Here is a 23096-nt window from a genome sequence, read left to right on the forward strand (position 1 = left end):
GCTGTGCCTGCAACTGCAGAGACCATGGGACATAAATAACCACGTTGAATTCATATTCAGGGTTCTCTTTAACAGAGGAATACTGGCAAAATACAAAGCAAATGCAAAGGCAAGCCACAAAATTACTTCAGGAGTTGGAAAAGTAGTAATCAAAAAATCAATTTATAGGGAAAAGGTTGGAAATATCAGTTTGTTAAAGGGTAGCAACAGTCACAAGAAACGTTGCAGGTTGAGGTTTCAGAGCAACACAAAGCTCAACGTGGGTACCAAAAAACCACAGCTAATCAGGTAAAAATCCCCAAGTCACTACAGGGACAGGCTGACCCTTTCAACATTACCTTGAATACCTGTACCACACAGAGCAGCTTGGTTTCCACAGGGGTACAGCCCCAGGAACAACACATGTAGGAATGGAAGAAAACCACTGTGGATTTATGAAGGTACAATAAATATATATAAAATCAGACAAGTATCTGAATATTTATTTAAAATACAGGAGGGAAATGCTGAGCTTGAGGTGGCAATTAGGCAAAACCTGACAATATTGGCTGGCAAAGTCACCAAGAGAACTGCGGGGGACCCTGCTGCTGGGACAGTTAAAAGTCACATCTAGACAACACTGATGCCCAAATCCAGCCTAAGGATCCCGGTGATGTGGCCCAGGATGCATGTCCTCATTTCACTGCAAGTGAAAATACAAGTTCTTCCCCTTTTGCAGTAATAGGGCCAAGGCAATAATCAATGTACACTTGCAGCACTGAAAATTGACTGCAGGCCTGTAATAGGAATTCATAATAACTATGTTCAAATATTTCTTCCAAGCAATGAATCATGATTTTTCGTTTCTTAGAACCAGCTGAACACCATTTAAACACAACCTCTTGCACATTTGATTTACATACCCAGCTTACTCTATCAAATAATGTTTTTAGACTTTCCTCATGTATGAAAATTATGCACCAAATAAGATTCCAAACTTGAGCAAGCTCTAATCCATGCATCCTTTATTCCATTACAATCACTGTGTTGCTCTCTAGCAACAGGACACAAACTGCAATCAATCGCAATCAATTTATACAACAATCTGAGGCTTACAGTACATTTAAGGCCTTTAAATTTGGAAAAATTAGACCTATCCTAGCAGTGTAACAATTTTTAATGTTTTGCATTTCTGATGCATAATCTGTGCGATTCCAGTGTCAAAGAATCAAATTACTTCTAAACTAAAAAGATCAGCTCAATGAAAATTTAGTTACATAATTCATCAAAACATAAATGTGTAAATTCTATTTTCTTTTTTTTTTGTCCTGGAAACTTTATAAAACTTTAATAGCAAAATAATATAGGGATAAAAACATATTTTAACAAAATGTATTCAATCATATACAAACCAGAATTTCGCAGTTTATTGTAACTAGACTTAAATTAAAACTACCAATTAAGAATCTATGCACAATGTAAATTCAAATATGTACAGTACTTTTAAAAAGTCTACAGGAATGCTTTACAGAAGGAAATGTCTGTTATGGCTATTATTCAGACAATCTGAATATTAAAATGAGTTTTCTAGTAGTAAATTTACACATTTATTTTTAAACAAAAGCAGTTTTGTCCCTAGATCCTTTAAGAATATTCCAGTTATGTTTATACAACTAATGGAGAGGTCGTTACAGAGTTTAGCCCCATATAGTAGTTTGTTTATTTTCAGGTAAAAGTATATTTAAATAATTTACTTGGGAAGATCAGTAAGTTAACAAAAGAACACTAGAAGGGAGGAGGGGGAACTTCATCACAATAACTTTCCAGTTACAATACCACAGCTAGAAACTTCACAGAGAAAGAACTCCCTTAGATTGAACCCATGATTGTTCAGAACAAGCTGTAGCTCATAACAGTTGTGTTCTCCACTCCGAGAACACAATGGGGAAAAAGTCTTTGTAGGACAGAATTATAAATGATCTGAAGTGAGACAGAGAAAACTGATCTTCAATTAATACAGCACTAGGTAAAAAGTGTCCCCATAAGCAGCTAGGATTCCCACTTCCTTCAGGGCAATGAAGCTAAAAATTGTTGGAATTACAGTAGTTGATCATATTTGTGTGCATTAGTAGAATCATTTCCAGATAGAAAAGACAAATTTCATCAGATGTTTGATTAGAACACCCTCAAGACAGGGTATTTCTTCATAGTATAAAGCTATTACAGCTATCCAGTTAAAGCATGTGCAAAACCAGGTAATTTCTTCCGTTCACAGTAACTGAGGTAAAATCAGGTAGGCTTCTTCAGGAGTTGGGAAGTTCATGAGATATGAACTGTTTTAGTCTCTCTAAGTACTGTGCATAAAGCTCTATGTCATTATGCCCAGCCCCTTCCACCCAGAGGGGCTCTACTGCTCGTGGACATCGCTCGTACATGGCCAGGCCATGGGAGAAATCGATCACCTCATCTTCGGTACCGTGGATGACCAGCACAGGAGAGGTCACTTTAGAGATCTTGTCAATGCTGGGGGAAGGAAAAGAAAGACACAGCTCAGTTTGGGGCTTTCAGTTTCACATCATTAGAGAAAGCAAGCTTAACTGTTGATACACAACCCTGTTACCACGGCATGTTTTTAAATGGCTGCAGACCACTGGAATTATGCACAAGTGAAATGGGACAAGGCTCATTCCCAAAACACATGTGTGAAAAAGGAGCTTGCAGTGCCGTCACCACCATCCCACCAGTGCTAACAGCAACAAGGCTGAGTGGGCAGCATGCAAATAAAGTTTGGCACCCAAAAATCCCCCACCAAAAGAGCTACTGTATCTATCACACAAAGCACTGTGAGGCAAGTAAGATTCCATGGGACATTCTGCAAGCATGGACTCTTCTCACATGACACATTATCACCTTCCAATTTAACAGCTTAGGAACTAATTAAATACATTCCAGTCATAAGATTTCATTAACAAAAAAAAAAAGGCTTTGGCTCATGGAGCTTAAACCTGTCTTTGAACCCTCAAATTAGGCAGATTCAGCTAAAGGAAAACAATCTGTTCTATTGATTAAGTTCAAACAATGAAATAGAAAACTGTGGGAGAAGAGCATTACACGGGGATATTTAACTGCAAACCACAGAAATCACACAGGATTTTCCTTCATGTAACCAGCCTCTCTGCCAGCTGTGACTGCAAAGTGGCTTTAGAGTAATATTCTTCCTTTTGTCCAGCTACCTTTAGCAGACCAATATAGCCTGAGACTACCTGTCACAGGAAAATGGGTTCTAAGAGAAGGGAAGAGTGACAAAGGCACCTTCCCAGTGAAGAGGTCAGGCCAGAAAACCCCAATTATGAAGCATCCTGGTAGCACATGAACTTGCAAGCAATGAAGAGCAGCTTTCTCTGACTCTCCTCACACAGGTGCCAGCTTTTATTTCCAGCCAGCCATTTCATGCTGGTTAGCTACCAGTGATTCCAAATCTGTGCAGAGACACCATGTGCTAATGAACTCTCAGCTTCCTACCTGCTCTACTTCCATCAACAAATGGAGGAATGTGGATAAATGAGTGCTGGTACTACCCAATTTTATGGGAGGACAAATCTATTTCTTTATGGTAGCTAATAAAAGGTGTTTGGACTTTCCTGCTACTGAAGAACAAGAAGGCATGCAATTTTGGCATGACCATTGATCTTACAAAATGATCAAGACTGCTTAAAATTACTTTAAAAATACAGATGTCAGCATACTCTGACTTAAAAACAGGTTCAAAAAAGTTTTGTGAAAATTCAAGTTAACTAAAGAGATGTAAACGGAAGCACTAAGCCTCACACTTACAAACCTCAATATTTAGCATTCTAGAGAACTGCCATTGGTATCCCAGTGAACAGCTGAGTGCAAACACATTTCTGTCTCTGTCTCTATACTTCTCAAAAAACCCCCAGTTTCATGCCATTTAAGGTACTACTTAAAATTAAAATGCAGCCTTATTTCACTTTTCCTGTGTGGGTCTTCAGCTGTGTGCAACTACACTGAATAAAAAAAAAATCCCAATGTAAAAGAGGCATCAGAATAATGCAGATTTTGTTTTTCCCCATAATTTTCATCCCAAAATTAGTATCATAGCCAAATGTAAATACTTTACAATCAATATGCTGTATAAACTGAAGCTTTAAGCCCATGAAAGATTTGGTATGATAGATCTATCAGCTACATACAGCTACAGAGATGTTCATGCATAATTTTTGTGGCTAGACACTAAATTCTCATTTATTGTAGGAAACCCCTTTCACTTCAGTATTCATATAATGAAACAATTTTTTTCACATATATTCACAGACCATTAAGCCAGATAATATTTATATTTTGCAGAAGATTGGAAGGAGTCCCATTGCCAAGTCAGCGACTCATAAAGCAGTATTTAAACTGCACATTAGCCTTACTTAGTATTCTCAGCCACACAGCTCTGCAGCTAGAAAAATCTACAGAGACCAAATTCTCATGGAGTCCCAACGTAAAATGTACATAATAGCAACTCACTGTAGGTGCACACAGAACTATTTTGTTTCCCACTGTGAAGACAGACAGTTGAGCTGCACACATTCATAAAGAGCACTGCTGTTTATTTTCACTGCTCCCAGTACCAGGAAAGTCAGACTGACAGCAATGAACAGCTCAGTAGGGCAAGAATAAAATACTCAAGTGCTACAGCACATCTGCTGTCACTGTTCCCCTTTCCACTTTTCTTTTTAAAACTGTTATTTGATTTGGCTTGGAACAGCTAATCACTGTTACTTCTGTAATCAGAGCTAGGTTTAAGGCTTTGTTTTTTCCTCTCTTGCAGAAGCATTTGTAAATATTGGATTTCAGGTGTGAGGATGATGAATGAGCTGGAGTATAAGTACTTCAAATTCAGTCTGCACCTCCAACAAGTTAATTAATTAACTAATAATATGTTTGAAAGGATTCTAAACACGGGAACTGTGAGAGCCACTATTACTTCATCACAGTTCCTTCTAGCTGTTCAGGCATATGGATTTTTACCTATGGCCTCCCACAGCTGCTAATTTTAATCTGTTGTAACCAAAATTAAAAAAAAAAAAAAAAAAAAACAAACCACGAACAACAACAACACAAAAAAAAGCAATGAATATTCCTTACTATGCTTATCACAAGCATAACTTTCTGAAGTTAAGCCAAGTTTTGACCAAGACTTCAGTGAGTGTCTGCTTTATCTTCTCCTTTCCATGGACCACTAAGCTTTTCACTTGTGCTTTCCCATGCCATGAGATGTGAGAGACTGGCTTCCCCTCTCATATTCTTCCATAACTTAAACTGGATCAAATGAGAAGTTCTAAAAGATTCCTGGAATATATGCTGCTCCCATGACCTCTACTACCAAATAGTTGGATATTCCAGGTCTGTTGCAATTGTTTTTCCTGTGAAAACTAGACTATAAAAGCAAATTTTTTATCTTAAAACCAGTTGCATATAATTTTCTAGAGCTTCTTAAAACAAGCATAATATCTTGTAAAAGATAGGACAGGGACTTTGTTTTGGTCACAAAATCAGGATCCTACAATATCCCCACCAGGGAGGAACAAATACAAGTCTCAGTATCTGCTCACACCACCAGTCCCTTGTAAACACCTACAGAGCACGGTGAGTAGAGAACCCCCCTTGCAGCAGTGACACATACCTCGGGAAAGCATCAAAGCAGTAGGTTTTCCTGGTGTCAGGAAAAGCCACCCGTAAGCCAGACATCAGGGGAGAATGGAGGATCACAGCTGCACACTCGTACCGAGATGCCAGGTCTACTGTAGGGACAGTACCAATGCTCTGGCCATACAGGATAATGTTCTCAGGACTGACACCATACCTGCAGAGAAAAGAAAGATGCTTTTAAAACAAAAAAGCCAAAACACAACATATTGCACATACAGAAAAGAACACATTTCTAGTAGAAAATAATTTGTGTAAAAGATGTCTTTTTGACAGTCTACACCATCTACAGTGCTGGGTCACTGCTGTGACAGTGAAAAGCAAACCCTGCAGTTTAGGCTACACCCCACGTACACCTGGAAGGTTTCAATTTCCTTACAAAGCTGCTTGCAAGTGTATAGCAGGCCTGAAGAATACTCAACTTTCAAGTATGTGCCAAAAGAGAAAATGAAAATGACAGTAAAGAAAAATCAATTAATAACTAAAATAAGAAAAATCCAGTACTAATCATCCAATCACAGGCTGTCAGGACTGCCTTGTTTCATGATGAAGTATAGCTAGACTGGATTGTAGCCTCTGTGAAACTGAAATTTTCTTAATATTTTTATACTGCTGAGCATAAGGGTGCTTTTGGCATCTACTGTTATATGAATAAGCAACTGTATAAAAATATCTCCCAGGAGTAAAATTTTATCCTCTTGGTAACCAAGCAGCAGCTGATGCTGGCAGTCTATCACCACAGCCACAGCCTGATGTTTTTAAAGAGATGTGCAGCTTTTTTAGCAGATTTTTTTTCCTCCCTTGGTGTTTGACATGGTCCAGCACACAGCAGAGCCTGGCTGACTCGGTTAAAAGGACCTTGGAACAAAATCTTGGCATCACAGACTTTGTTCCAGCTGCTGGGTGGGGAGGGCTGGAGGCATGCACCCCAAAGGCACCACATGCATCCAGCCCATCTGCCAGCTGTTGCATCATATTAAAAGACAGGCAAAAATGCAACAGCATCAGGGATACACAAGACAACAGGACTGGAACATGATCACCTACATGGCATTTCAGTGGGCATGGAATGATATTAATGCTGATAGGTTTTGCAATGCCATCCTGAACTGCAGTATCACAATAAACGTGAAGTTTCATTTCCAAAAGGTTTACAATATAAGCAGAGTGTGGAAACAGATGTTTGAATGAGAATCACACGATAACAGGAAAGCACAGGGTGGCAAGAGAATTCAACACATCCAATCGCCTTAGTATGGCAATTTTCTCTAACACTTATCAGCTTTAGATTAACTCCTTTTGATGTTATTTTGTTTCTTTAAACATCTCATATTGTAAGGGGAGAAACTTGCTGTTGTGACAATAGGTACTCCAGAGAAAAATCTGTTTCATAGTATGCCAGATAACATCAGATACAGGCTACAGCATCATTTAAAAAGCCCAGAGATACATCTGAACTTAAAGTAGCCCTTCGTCACTACAACTATTCAGTATCCAACTCCACAGAAAGGAAATGTGACAATCTGGACAAAATGAATAATTGTAAAAGGGTATTAGTGTACTCCTAGCCTATCATTAGAGCAAATGTCTTTTCTGCTTTACATTCCTACTGACTGACAACTAAAAGAATCTCTGGGGCTGTTTTATTTAGGGACAGTTCCCCTTTTCAAGACAGAAGAGTTACTGCAACAGATTTATCTTTTTAAGCCCTTTACCATTAGGCCACCACTCAGCAAGCGAGACAAGGAGCTTACCGCAAACATCAGCAGAAACAGCTACATGTAATATTTATTTATCCTGAGGCCAAAGGACACAAGACAACTCATGAGTGAAGGCCATGAATAATTGAGCTGTGCAAGGTCCTGAGAGCTGAGGGCCAGGCTTGGCTCCGTGATCCTCTGTGTTCTCACAAACAGTGCCCAGTGGTGACTCAGCAAGCCCAGGTACCAACCCACCTGGGGGCTTTATCTTTAAAACACAACGTTCTTCAAGCAGAGGCTGGGTCCTTCCCTCACTCTCTGTAAACTTCCTTGTGTTGGATCCTTGCACAACAGGAGCAGTGATACAGAAAGTGAAAGGGAAAGGGAAGAGCAGACATGGGTAAGAAGGCAGCAGTGAAAGGGAAATTGCATGACACAGAAAAAGGGAAAGAATATGGTAGAAAAAGGCAAAAGACACTCTGGAAAAAGAGGAATCCTCTTACAGTCTGCTCTCCTATTAAGGAAGAAAGTCTTTCCACCAACTACACAGCAGCCCCTAAAAATAACTTCCTTGAAACACACAAGCTTTGGTCTCTGTGGAAACAGTGCTCTACCCGACAGAGCAGGAGAGCCAAGGAAAATTTCTGGATATGCTTGGGCACTTCTCCTGTGGAGCCCCATCAGAGAGTTCCAAACAAGCAGGGCAACACAGCAATGTGGAAATCAGCCTTCAGCAAAGCCAAAGCAGGAAACAACTCAGTTACCATGGGCATATGCAAAAACCTGCTTTGACAAAGGGGGAAAAAAGAGAAGAAAAAAGGGCAGGCATACTGTTTTTTTTTTTCCCAAAGGGAACTCCATAGATGCAAGCATTTTTGCTCCCCCTTATCCACAAACACAGGTGGCAAAGCTCAAAGTTCTCCAGCCTATTGAGGTCTCAATAACCCACAAGTACACAGTGTGGCTTACACACTCCATTTGTGTGTGCAGAAACCTTCACAATAACCCTCACAAGCAGTAAGCTGCCCATACCTAGAGCTTCATGGAAAAAAGAGAAGAAAAAGGGCAGGCATACTTTTTTTTTCCCAAAGGGAACTCCAGAACTGCAGCTACTGCTGTATAAATGATGCAAGCATTTTTGTTCCCCTTTATCCACAAACACAGGTGGCAAAGCTCAAAGTTCTCCAGCCTATTGAGGTCTCAATAACCCACAAGTACACAGTGTGGCTTACACACTCCATTTGGGTGTGCAGAAACCTTCACAATAACCCTCACAAGCAGTAAGCTGCCCATACCTAGAGCTTCAGGCTAGGTCTAGCTAAGGCCCCAAAACACCCCACAGTCTATAATAACAGTAGTTTTGGGGGTTTTTTAACCCTGTGTTTCTGCCTCAGTAAATACAAATGAGGTTCACCAGCAATTCTGGTCTCCCCATGCTAGCATGAATTATGTGCACAGAAGCTGCTTATTAAGAATCCACACCGCAGACTTTTCTACTTATTCCAGAGTAATAAGAGACCTCAGTCATGCCAGCAGCTCAGTGGGATACAGCAGACTGGGAATACTGCTGACAGAGAGCACAGCAAAGGAGGATGAGACAGTACTTCCAGTTGCCCTGCTTGGCTGTGGCTCAGTCCCTCCTCAGTTTCCTCATACAACACCAATGATGGCATCCACTGCCATGCAAAGTACCTCAGACTTTCTGGATGACAGCACTATGTGCAAACCAGGTATTATCTCAAAGCATCTCTAATTATGAGCCTAAGATACTGAATGTCTGCTCCCCCCAGGGCTCCAGCTTTGAGCCATGAAGCTGGAAAGTTTACCATTGCTATTTTTACTCTCTCCTTGCTCAGTGCAGAGTGCCAGTGGAATGCTGCTGTGGGGACTCCAGAGTGTCACAGCTGAAGCCCTACAATGTTCACTGCCAAAGCTGCCAGTCCTCAAAGTGCCAAATACATATTCATTAGTGAGGCCAGTCCTTTTGCCAGTCCTTTTACTGAATCCATGAAGCCAACCTCACCTTGTATTTCCAGTTTGAATTTTAATGATATTCTCTGTCCCATTATCCATTACCTGAACAGGAAAGCATAGAGACCAGCCTGTATACAGCAACAGCAATAAATTAATTTTCAGAAACTGTCTATGCAGAGTACTTGGATGGCACAAACCCCACTCTGTAACGCTGTTGAGACTTAGTGTTTAACTGCTACTAAACTAAGGCAAGGACTGATGGGCGAGTTCTTCCTTACAACACACAAAATACATAAATTTACAAGGCCAGGAAAATGAGGTAACCAGCTCCTGCATTCTCGCAAGGGGACTGAGTCTGAAACTGGGCACTCCCTTCTCCAGCAAACACCAATTAAATAAATCATTTTCAAGACACAAAGAAAATCCAGCATACATCAGGAAAAACAAAAATCATGCTCCAGTTTGGAGGAAATAGTGACTTTTAGAGTAGCTTTACTAGAACATACATGTACTCAGCTCTTCACAACCTATTCAAGTCTGTTTCCTTCTGTTTGCACAAACCCATTTGTCACAAAATACTATTTATCATCTTTCCAAAAGGCATTATCTCTAAGTTTATAATCCAGAGAAAATTAGATCACCTGTTAAGAACCACAGGGAGGTATTTCCTAGCATCATTATACACTTCCATAAGATATCCATATATATTTTCATAAATAATTCATAAATAAGTGCCGTATTAATCTAAAAATCTAATTTTGGGGCTAGAAAGAAAAAAATCCTCAATTAAGCAAGTCACATAGCAGATTGCATATAATGACTATGATTTTATGTTGTGTGACTTTTACATTAAAATAAAATCAACACTAGCAACTTAAGTCAATAATGATTATTGCAAAAAATTTACAGTATCTGAACAAACCATTGCAATTTGCATTGTGCTTCAGCAAGTACCACTCCAGCATGTCAGCCAAAATACCAGAGAAATTACAGCAGATTTTCAGTCTAAATGCCAACATGAAATTGAGAGGAAGGCATTGGATTAAGGATTTTTTTGGGTTAACTGTAACAACTGTCAAACAAGAAAAATCAGATTTCAGGATTCACAGGAAACCCTGGCACATAAAAAGTGTCCCTGTGCCAGTTTCTCTAGTTTCCTTGAATTCACACAAACACAGGTCTAAAATTCTTCACTGTTTTACTGACACTGACTCTTTTAAATCATGAGATTTCCTCCTTCTCCACATTCTTCCTCTCCAGGCCTACAAGTGCTATGTAATTAAAGTTCAGGTACACCACACTCTATTTCACTTCACATTTTCATGGAGCTAAGAGCCAAACCCCAGTTGTACTCTGGCTTATGAAGCTGCAAAAGAGAGAGACCAATTTTTCTGGCCTATGTCCCAGCACACTGTCACAGGAGCAGACAAGTAATTCCACAAATGTGCTCACTCTCAAAATAATTTAAATGGCTGGCAGAGAAATTTAATCAAGGACTACACCACAGTTTTAGATCACTATTACTTTTACTACCACACCAGAGAGTCATTTGATTATGCCATGGAGAAACCCCAGTGCTAACCAATATAAGCTGATAGTGGAATCACAGAATGAACCTTTGACCCCTGAAAATGCCCTCTTACAGGCAATTTTGGTGGTTATTAGCAAATACCACACTCCTACAGGCTTGCTGGACTCTGTGACTGCAGCACTAATCCAGTGATGTACCAGCTCCTCTTTTCATATCAATAATAAATGGATCAAGTAGCAGCAACTTCTAGGCACTTCTGAGGATGACCATTGGCCCTGCAGTAACTTAATTATACCAAAGCATGAAATCACTGCAAGTGGTTCTTGATTACTGCCCTGTGACAATCAGTGATCTGTTATCAAACACTGAGAACTGTGCTCACAGTTCAACCAAGTCCTGACAAGGATATTGAGTATCACTGGAAAGCTCAAGCATCCATGACAAAAGCAGGGATCTACACACTGCTGAGTAGTGAAACCACTGCAAGTGTGCCCTGAACAACCAGGGTAGGTAAAGGTAAATGGTATTTCATGGCATTCTCCAGTACAAACTGTAATGAGATTAGATTTTAAATTAACTGAATTATGCTAATCTGCACTGAGTGGCTTTGGGGTGACAGTTGGATGACTTTTTTTTTAATCCAAATAATACTAGCTTGTCTAAAAATTGTTCCTTTTTGAAATATAGCCTTAAGTCACTTTTTGTTCATCTGCCTCAAACACAGGCTCCTGAAGTTGTAATGTTTCAAAGTGGGAAACACCTTCTCTGACTAAAGTAAAAGTGCTCAGGACTCAGAGCAAGCCAAGTGCTCTCAAACAGTAAATCCACACCCCTCCTTTTTTGCCCCCAGCTTCACCCTTACCAGGAAGTTCCTTTTCTCCCAGGCAAAAAAATAGGGAATCTGTGTTTGCAGATCTATTTATGTTTTTAAGGAACTAAAAAGTAAAACCTCCTTTGTTTTCACTTGTACTGAGGACTCAACTGTATTTATAACATAACTTTTCTCCACCACAATAACCCAGGATACTGAATTTGGTGTTTGGTTTATGACAGATTGCTCATTTGTCTAGCACATGAACTAGCAGTTTTATGTATAAACAACAAACACATTTGGAACAGTTGTTTCTGCCTGACTGAGGGTTTGTTGGGTTTTTTTTGTTTGCTTGTTTAGTTTTTTATTTCCCTAGATAGCAGGAAAGCAGGAAATAGAATTTTCATTAAATGTGCACTGAAATTTAAGCAGGAACTTGTGCCACAGGCATGCTGATGTAATAGAATAACTTAGCCCCTAAAAGCATTAATTCTTTCATATTGAGTGAGAGCAAGAAGGCCACTGACAAGCAAAAAGGACTCTCGTAAAAAAAAAGAAAATCCAAGAAAAATGAGCAATGATATGGCTCAGGCATCTGTTGAACTCCAACTTTCATCATTGCACTGCTTCATGACAAAAAGAGAATAACACTCCAAACTCAGGAGCAATGATGTGGCTCAGGCATCTGTTGAACTCCTACCTTCATCATTGCACTGCTTCATGACAAAAAGAGAATAACACTCCAAACTCAGTGCACACTCATGCAATGAGAAGGAGTGAGCACCTTCCTAAATTAATTCCTAAATAACTACTTCTAAATGTTGGGGGTTGTTTTATTTCTCTAATCACAGGGACAAATACAGACCAAACCCATTGTAAGCTGAAATACAAGAAGCTAATGGAAATAGGACCTAAATACATGGACATATTCAAACAAAATTCCCACTGCCCCCCACTTTCTTTGCTTTAGCACCCTTAAAAATCAACTGGAGTTCTGGAGACAGCACTGGCACAAGATTATAGTTTTGAATTTGAACAAACTTGGGAGCTCATAGTTTTCCTGCTTTTTCCAAAGCGCTTTCTTAGGCCAATCTTGGTTCACACCATTTAGTCCCATTACACAACAGGTAAATGGCATAAAAAATTATTTTTTTACTCCTATTATTTTAAAAATAGAGCACTGGAGTTAAATTTTATGAAGTATTTTGCATTTAATTAACACAGCCTGTAACAAATAAACCTGGAATATAGAAGACTGGAAACTTTTGTTGGCTACTGAGCACTATCTTTGCGACCACAGCATAAATAATTCACAAATACTCAATCAGCTACTTCTAGTATATACTCTTTACTGCAAGCAGTGTACAAAACCTATACAGTCATTCTCTGAGGTACATTTAAATAAACTGAGACAGCAGAAAAACTTCAGCTATTTTCACAGAGCAGCTCAGTCTATAGCATCTTCTGAAGGAATCCATGATCTTCACCCTCAGTGTCCATCTCATCTCTCTCCTGCTGGGGTATTTTTTGCAGTCTGCAACTGCCCACATAGCCTGTGCTCTAATACAGCAGAGCTAAGATAGATGATTACTGCTCACAACACCTGATGTGACGTTTGTTAAAACTTCAACCATCTTTTTTTGCAAAAAGGCTGCATTTTGGGTATCCTATACTCAAAACCTGAAAAATAAGGTAAACTGCTCCATATAATTGTGCACCTAGTAAGGGTTGTTATGAAAAACAAGATTTTACGATATCCACATAAATTAACACATTATCTTTAACTGTAAAGACTTCAGTTAAAACAAGTATGTATCAACTAACACAGAAATTGATTCTCTGGGAGACACTAAGCAAACCTGAGTGCAAATACTAATACTGGTTATGCATTCCCACAAGTTTTGTGCTTTCATAGCTGTTTCTTCGATTTCATCTACTCCCAAACTGGACAGCCTTGCCTTATTCCTGAGGCTGAAATTGCACAGTGAGCCAATGCATTTTGGCTCACCTCCCAAGCCCATCACATAACCCTCCTCGCCAGCCTTGGCTCAGCACTGGGAAACTGAGGGTTTACAAGCCTGGAGGAAACAATCTTACAGCTCTGCCACAGTTCTCAAACCATTTTTGTTCAGGAGCACTTTCTTCTTCTGGTATTTCCATCTGTTTATTGAAGCCCCTGTGACACGAGCCTAGAGCACTGCTCTTGCCGGGACTCTTCACATCAAACACCAACTCCTGGATGTATTTCCCTTCCCCCTACACCTGAAGCTCCAGCTGAGGTGAGGCCACCCTGCTGTGGCACTAATTGAGCTGCACCTAGGCAAAGTTAGCCTCTGACTCATGAGCTGGGATTATTCCTGGGAGGAGCACAGTGGCTTTTGACCAGAGCTGCTGCCTGTTCCACCCATCTCTGATATTTCTCCCCTTTCAGCAGCTACAGCCCAGCTCCCACAAAGCAGGGAATAACTGCTCCAGTGCACAAACCAGGACAGGCAAGACAAAAGGAAATGTTTCCAGTTACATTTCCTTTCAATGTATCAGGCTGTGGTATCTGAAAATAGCCATCACTGTATAAGCACAGAACAAAACAAGACTAAACCTAGACTGTAATGGATCAAACTGCAAAGCCCACAAAAAATGTCTCACCAGAAGGTTTGCACAGCTGGTTAGTTACACACACTATAGCTTCATAAAAAAGATATTCCTGACCTAAGGATCTTAAACTAGAAGTATATCTGTAAATGTGGCTGAAGGCAGTTAGTTGCCTGGATGCTATAGCAGCATTAAATGGTTTTCTCATGCTGGAATTAATACTTTGGAGACTAATATCTGGAAGATTAGGTGAAAAAAATTCAAAGCAGAGCACTCAGAAACTGATATCTATAGAACTTGGCCCTTGAACTGCTCAGGTAATGAATCCCACCCCTCTTTGAATTCAAAATATTTTCTTTTGTGTGGGGGGCTTCTGTTTTGTGGTTTGTTTGTTGCTTGTGCATTTTCCATTCTTGCCATCCTTCTGCATGCTCTTTTATCTGTTTATTGTAATTTTGTTTATGTTTCAGTCTCTAAGTAAAAGCTGTTTCATCTACAGGTTTTACTAATCTTCACATTCTTAAATATTAGCAGCATTAAATTACTTGGTTTTGCTATGATTATTTCATATAGCTGATAAGCCATTAAATGTGAAATATGGAGCACTGATACAGCATTTTCCTTACATCACTTACAGACAACTGTAGCTGTATCTAAAACACAAGCTGGTTAAAAAAAAAAAAAGAAAAAAAAAAAAGATGCAAGTGTTACCTCCATAATGCTGACAGAGGAGAACAAAGAAAAAATTGAACTGTCTACACAAACAGCAGGTGCTCGTATCCAAAATCCTATTACAGCCGACATTTTCACACTGTTCTTCAAAGACTCCTGCAAATCTGAATGCTGTCTCTCCCACAGAGCACCAGAGCTGGAGTCCAAGAGGATTACACAGGAGCTGGAATGGATAAGACCTTGCAGGAACGTAAAGCAGACAAAGTGGATGCAGCATTTCTTCCATGCAGAAGCATTAGTGTAGCTCAGGCAGTGATTTGAGTCTCCGAGAGAAAAGAGATGAGAGAGCAGAAAGGCAGGATGGAGAACAAGAATGGCAGAGAGGTGCTGATACAAAAGTGATCCATGACAGCAAACTGGTCCAATGTTCCTTAAAAGAATCAACAGCAGATGAAGGCGCCTGTCCCCAGAACAAGAGTCTTTTAGCAGCCAGCATTGTATGAAGATGACTCAGCTGGCAGCAGGATTTCTCTCTCCTTTACAGACTCACATAAATATGCTCAAGGACTGCAGAAGAACCAAGTGATTAGGTAGGAATGAGCCCCTCTCAAAGAAATGCAGCATCTCAAACACTGAAGGGCTCTGTAGAGAAGAGCAGTGCAGAAGTGCCATGGTTTGTGTTATCCAGGAGGCCATACATCCTGCTTGGATAGCCCTCCTTCAATTCTCTGGAAACATTTCGTGTTTCTCTGTTACTCTAACCATTTCCACAGCCTTGAAGAAAAGACAGTATTTTCTTTTGATTTAAGAATCAAAACAACAGGCTCTTCCTCTGCAATGACATGTCTTGTGAATCATAAATAGGAAAAAGTCCTACTTGGATAAATGACACTGTAACCTCTATTTTCCCCCACCCCATGGTAAAGAGAGAAAACACACATCAATTTTTTATTTGCTCACAACACTGAGCTTTGTTACAGTGTGAATCTGCATAAGTTTAAACATCTGCTTTCAAAAAGTGCCAAATTCACAGCCTTACAGAGAAACACAACTCTCCTGATGCATCTCTCCTGTCTCTTTCAATTATCCATTTTCAAGTGGATTCATTAAATATTCCAGCAAATACCAAGAATGATAAGTGGCAAATGGGAGATGACAGTCATTTCATGAAAGCAATTTATTACCTGAAAAGATTCATCCAGTATCTTTTCAGAGACAAGAAAACCTCAGTGTTCTGGCATTTTCTGTGCCATTTTTATATTGGCACTCTTGACTTTTAAATCAGACTCATCTATTCCTTTCTTCCCAAGCATCCTCATCTTGCACATGTTCCTTTAATGAACTTTTAGCACAATCAATGTTCAACCCCCAGTAACAGTCAATATAAACCTAAGATGATTAAAAAAATATATAGCAATCACCAGGATTAACAGTACCATATGTTTTAGAACAGCAGACCACAGATAACTAGTTCAGAGCTTAAAAATCAAATTTCTTAGCCACAGCCTCTATCACCACAAACCCAGGGGCTAAATCCCTCTTCCCTTCTCCCAGTAAATACTACTTAGAATTCTGTACAATAAAATTTAACACAGAGTCAGTTTCTTCTGTGTACTTCTGTTTGGCTGAAGGGCTTATAAAACCTGCCTTGTGCTCACTAAGAAACTGAAAAGACAGCACAAAAAAAAGTAATTTTTTTACAGAAGCATACATCTGCATTTAATTATGTGTAGAAACATTAAGCATCAGTAAACTTAACCTGCCTTAAAGCAACAAATGTTATTCTAAAAAATGGGAAAAATACATCAGTACATCTAGAAAAGTACTAACTTTCTGAAACTCAGATGAGAAAATCCAGTCCTGAAACCAGGTGATATGTACTTGTTCAGCTTATCCAGCTGTCTTATCTGGGATCATCAGAGTCTATGGAGTAAAAGACATTTTGACCAGATTGTGTAAATCAAGAGGTTTCAAGAATGATCAAACAGCACACTTGGAGACTTTGTTTTTGGCCAACACACCTAGTTAACAGGGACAATTGCTTTTGTAGGTTTTTGGGTTTTTTTGTGAAAGACTTCTTGCTAGTCAACTTTTTCCTCTCAAAAACAGATGCTTACCAAGCAATTAACAGCTATGTCACAAGAAACAGAAGTACCTCAAAGTGGATCAAGGACAACTGTTAATGTAATCACTTAAGGTCATTATTTCAGCTGATGCTAAAGGTAGAAACTGATCTGCAGCAGCATCTTTGAAATTTAAAAGAATAAAAATGAGAAGAAAAGCAGTACTCAAGTTATTCATGCCCCTATTTGCCTCTGTCTCTGATGCAGTCCTTGTAAAGCATGTAGGCTCCCTGCTTGGCTGCATGCAGGATCACCACAGAACAACTGGTTATGCAGGAAAAAATGCTAGCAATTCCTGTCCATGCCACACCAGCACTTCACTGCCTCCCAGTAAACCAGCACAGCATAAAGAAGTCTTGCAGTGCTGGAGTTTCTATTTTTGAAATGAAAGATAACAGCACAGTGCTTGGAAAAGAAGTGTATTAATGTCTGTGTTACTACTCAAGTTGGCATTTGGCCATGTAGGTTTTCTGCAGTTCACCATTTCACAACATGGGCACTTCCAGTTACAAGCTACTACTCTTTACTCCCCCAAAACACATTTTTCCTATTTAGCTCTGCACAGTTCCATTTTACAGTTCCAACGGATATAGTGTTTCCCTTTCTCCTAATACCATAATGCTTCCAAGAGAGAGGCAAAATAGGAATATGAAATGAGAATTTACAAAAAATTTTTAAGGAGGAAGTCTGGCCAGTTCTACAGTGAAGAACAGGAAAGAACATAGTTCACATGGCCCAGAAACACCAAGAATAATGGAAAGATGAAAAACAGAGCAACAGACAACAAATGATGCCTGCTAAATCCTCCTCTGCCCCTCAAAATTCCAGTAATTAAATGAGGAAGTTTAAGCTAACACTGCTACCTTTATTTCAAATTAACACACAAATTAATGTACTAAAAAGAAAAATAGAAAACTGTTGCGAAAGTCAATGAAAGAAAACAATCTTTAATGCAATTTCTCCTGCTGCTGAAATGCAATGAATTTAGAACTATATCCAGGTAAGAAATAGCACTGATACTTAGGGTTAATGTTCTTTATTATGAAGATTAAAGTGGATTTTTGGGTGGAAAGAGCAATTTTCTGAAATAAATGGAGGTGCCAGATCCTCTTTGTGTCAATAGTGTCTGTTGCTCTACAGAAAATGATCTACAGATCTTAGATGAGCTTTGACAGAAGGACATCCAGTTTGGAACGGTGCAATAGTTGGCACCAGATTCCTTCATCTCAGGATAGAAAAGAACTCAATAAATCGAGGAGACTTTACAACCCACTCACTCTCTACAAAAGTCTATGAACATTTGGGATTTATGACAATATTATCTTTCAAGATCTATCAAAAATTCAGATCCAAATTATCTTCAAGTATGTTCCATCACCTTCATTTTTTATTAATGTAAATACATATCAGAACAATTTCTTTTTCTAAAAGCCAACTTTGTGCCTCGTATTCCTTACAGATAGTCATTTCTGCATTATCAGATTGATTTTTAGTACAAATTTCAAAGAGAGGATAAAGAACTAATTGTACCGGGCCTATGTACAGCAGTCTTTAGAAGTGAACATCACATTACATGAATAATTAGCAAGAGTTCAGGGGAGAGGGCACACGGTTTTGCTATCAGAGAAACAGAAGGTTGGAAGCTGGCAGAGATAAAGCAAGTCAAAACCTTTTAGGCACACTGGACAGGATTAAGGTTGAAACCCCACTGGATATCTTAAACTGCCGTAGTGACTCCTGAAAGGGTGCTGCTTCTTGCATCACAAAGTGCTGCCTACAACACATGGTTAACTGCCAGGGTATTTATTAACCAGTGTGAGCAAAGGTTACACCTTCATAAACCCCTGCATGTAAAAATAGCAAAACTGTAGCTGAAACATTACCCCACCTCTTCCCACAACGCTGGTACTTTTACAGTTTGTTAAACTTGACGAGATGCTCATACCCAGACTGAAACAGTAACTTTTTCTGTAACATTAACACACATTAAAGCCGCAAGCTTTATCAGAAAAAGACAAGCTTTTTGCAGTAGGGAGCTACAACAAAATATACCACAAACAAAATGTGTAATACAACTTAAATATGCAAGCTGAGGTACATTTCAGTCTCAGTGGAAGAAGGAAACTGACTGGTGCTTAAGCAGCTGCCTGAAGGTAAGAATTGTCCAGGGAACACCTCCGAAGTAAATATTATATGAAATTAGCTACTTCTTTTAGAAATAATCCAAAACAACACTTAAAACATACAAACACCTTTGTGAGAAATGAAGTTCTAAACAACAAACAGCATGTTGGAAAAGACTTTGGTAAATTTGTCCTGGACAACATGCTCCAAAACCAAGAGCATTTTCTTGAAAGATGCCACTTTCCCCAGGCTGTCCTACAGCCAAAATCCCACTTAAACAAGTTCATCCGATGTTGGAGAAGACTAAAGAGAGTTGGGACAATGATTAAGTTCTGCCCAAACTGGTCCAATGGTTAAGGCAGCAAGTCAACTTCTCAAACTTTCCTTTAAAGTATAAAGGTCCTATAAAAGTATAAAGTATATGGTCCTATACACCATTTTGGTTATAAAGTGCTCAACAGAAGTTCCCTTTTTATTGTTGTTGGCTTTTATATGTTGCATATTATTAAGGCTTGCAATATACAGTGTAATAAACAAAATATCTTGTTTAATTTATTATAAAGAACTATTAAGATGCATGGAATAATGCTAAAATAATCTGAACCTAATCTCAGTTTATCTGCACACTGGGGAAAAAAAAAAAACCAGCTGGTTTTGCTTCTTTGCTGATGTTGAACACCATTTTTCCAGCTCTGTAAGAACATTCATATCAAAGCTAACTAAAAGTTAGGAGGAATGTTTAGAAAAATTCTGTAATCTGAGCAAAACCTATTATAAAGAACCTTATTACAGGAGAAACATTTCAAGTCATACTATTAAAGGGTGCTTTCCTGAAAGAAAGTTGAAGTTGGCCTCAGACCTTTCAGATTTGTTGGTTCCCATTATCCATTACTCCACAGTTGCTCTGCACACAGAAAGAAACGGCCATGCCATAACACAAAGTTAACATTAACTAGTCTAACATACTGGGATCTTAGGAAATGTGGCAGTATCCTGCAAAAATATAATAACAAAAAAGAGTATCTTAGAGCTTCTAGCTGACACTGCATGCCCTGAGAAGGGTCACTTGCCAGACACTGAGCTATGCAGCTCAGTTAGCAGCATGCCTTGGCTGATAAATAAGGCTCCCATGAGTCAAAGTTCTTAAAGTAACATTTCTATATGCAAGCAGGCTTTTTTAATAAGGCACAGTAAAACTAATCTTCCTAAAAACATAGCCCAAACTGTCTAACGTGACAATCAATTCCTATTCAATAGTTGAAAATAGCATTTTAATCTTGAAGGCACACCTAGAAAGAACTTCAAGAGACCGTACCAATAAATAATATTACTGTCAGAAAAGCATACATTAAGTTCTTCTAACAAATTTGCAATACAAAATAAAAAACAGAGGCAATGCTTTGAGATTACCTCTCATTTAAATTTTTCCCTCTAGACTTTGAGGCAAGTACACTAACTTAAAACCTCATCTTCCACATCAATACTATACTTCATTTGTTAACCCACATGGAATTCCCCTTTTTGAAAGCTGAGAGGATACAGATTTATTTGATGATTATAGGGATTTTCCCAAAGACATGCATGTGCTTATCAAGAGACATGAAACCAAGGGTGGGAAGGAGTGGGCATTGAGCCAGATTCTGCTGTTTAACCCGATTTTGTGCCTTTGTATTATTTGGTCTCACAGTCAGCAAATCCAACCACAATGTTTAATTCTAACAGGAGAACCTCCGTTCTGTAAAACTAACATAGTGGTTACAAATATAAAGATATGGATAGAGATAATGCCAGTATAACTCTGTCATTGTACAACTGACCTATGCCTGCACCTTTCTGTGACTCTCTGTGGGCAGCAGAGCTTAATGTGCAAATAACAGTAACACATTTTTCTCAAATTAGCCCCTGGAATAAAGAATGCAAAGATGTTCCTCTGTTCTTAAGCTGACACTGAGCACTATTCATCCATCCCATTCTTCATTCTTAGCCTTCTGTTAAAAGCATCTTTATTCTGCTGTGTTCATACAGCATTTCCTGGGTTTACAATCCCACATTTCCCATTGCTCCCATAACCTGACACACTGGAAAAAAAAACTGCTAACAAAACACTCAGTTTTAGTCAGGAATGAAACTGAGCTTCATCATCAGATGTCAGGCTGAGCATGCAAGACCAGTGTAAGTCATTCATCTAAGAACTGGAAAGCAGGGCAGCCAAGAGGAAGCAGCAGCAAATGGGTCACTGCAACTGCTTGTTCAATTCACCAGCGCTCATCTGCAGCAATCTCAGTTATCCACCACCAACTGACACAGGAGATACAGGGAGATACTGTCTATTGGTTTAGTTTTGTATTTTAGGCCACATAAACCCAAGCTTTAAGAGTCAGACAAAAACCAATTCTTAATCACTTCATTCCAGACACCTAAGAGCCATCAGAACTCAAGAAATGGAAAAATATTTTTGCCTAGATTCAGTTCCTCATCTTGTACACAGGTGGCTTTAATTCCTCCCAAATTCAGTGGCAACTGCAGCTATCTCCTAATCCACAGGAAAAGATTTCTCATCTTCTTAGGGGCTACTTGGAAAAGCAAGCCTATATGTACACAAGCATGTTAGGTACAACATATCTGCACCTTGTTTTATGACTCATTCCAACTGCTTCCAATGCAGCCTTGTAATTAATTTACATTTATGAAGAAGAGCAGAAAGAATTCTTAGTTATTCATTACATTTATTATCAGCTTTGGGGAAAAAACAAACCCCTATGTTATTTGTTCATCTTCTTTACTAGTGCTGCATAAGCTTGAGACTGTTGGCCTTAAAACCAACAGAAAATACAACTGTGGAACTTAAAAGTGGGTGTGGGGCAGGGATGAAAAGCTGGTATCATCACATTGGCACATCATATTAAAAGGAAATAGGAAATTCAGACCTTAGTCCCAGCAGTGAGACTCCAAACAGCCAATACTTACCACTGCCCTTGTACTGGTCTATCTCCACATGAGGAAACATCACAGGACCAAAACACCCCAGAAAACTGAAAAGGACCTGTTTTCTTCATTCAGTGTGGAAACAGAAATATCCATTTGCTGACTGTCAGTTTTTCCCACAAAGCCAGTTGCTAGCAGATAACCACTTGCGCACCCTGAAATGGTTTCCACCTGTCCATTCCCACAGCTATCTACAGTCCTGGACAGCATTGCTACTTTTTTTTATTTTGTTCTTTTTACTTATGTTCATGAGTAATGAACCATGTAAACTTAGCCCAGCACTTTGGAATGTTTCTAAGCAGCAGAGTAACAGAGTAAAGTGTGAATTTTGGAGAGTTTTTTTGGTTTTGAGGTTGTCATGGACTGGAGACTGACCCTGGCTTCAAAGCAAAGCCATTGAGGTTCACAGAGTCCAGCTCAAACTCCCCTGTCAAGAACAAACTGAACAAGTCTAAGAGCTACCAGCAACATGCACAGGTCAAACAGCCATGGCAGAGCAACCACCAGCTCAGCCTCCAAAGGTGATGTTCTCTTTCTGTATCTAAAGAGAAAAAGCTGCCTTTCCTCTGCACTTCATGTAATTTAGTGCTAAAAAGCAGACAGTTACTTCAGCATGGAGGGTTTAACAATATGTTCCTCTAAGAATCTTTTACGTTCAATGCTCTGATGATGTTGAGAACCAGGTCCTACAACCCTTGTACATCAGGGTAAACCAATATATCCAGTTCAGGCAGTTGAATTTCAGGACTATCCACACTCAGGAGAGCATGTACTGTTAGCCAAAGGCTCCTTGGCAGCTTATTTTACTTCCCAAATAACACCAGTTGGAAAACATTCTTGACAGCAAAGTTTCCTTTTTTTTTTTCCTTTTTAAACAAGCTTTGATC

At 39.2% G+C, this 23096-nt stretch overlaps 1 protein-coding gene across 1 annotated transcript in view; it reads right to left on the reverse strand.

Annotated features, from left to right (window-relative positions):
- Positions 1 to 981: 981 nt before the first annotated feature.
- ABHD17C (abhydrolase domain containing 17C, depalmitoylase) overlaps positions 982 to 23096 on the reverse strand; it is a 29130-nt gene continuing 7015 nt past the window's right edge. The window contains exons 2-3 of the mRNA XM_041418845.1: positions 5675 to 5854; positions 982 to 2502 (exon numbers count right to left, since the gene is read on the reverse strand). Coding sequence (XP_041274779.1) covers positions 2283 to 2502; positions 5675 to 5854 — 400 coding nt within the window. The 3' untranslated portion in view covers positions 982 to 2282. The remainder of the gene's footprint in view (positions 2503 to 5674; positions 5855 to 23096) is intronic.

Source organism: Onychostruthus taczanowskii, unplaced genomic scaffold (assembly GCF_017590055.1).
Source record: "Onychostruthus taczanowskii isolate IOZ18803 unplaced genomic scaffold, ASM1759005v1 scaffold6, whole genome shotgun sequence".
NCBI classification, from domain to species: Eukaryota; Metazoa; Chordata; class Aves; order Passeriformes; family Passeridae; genus Onychostruthus; species Onychostruthus taczanowskii.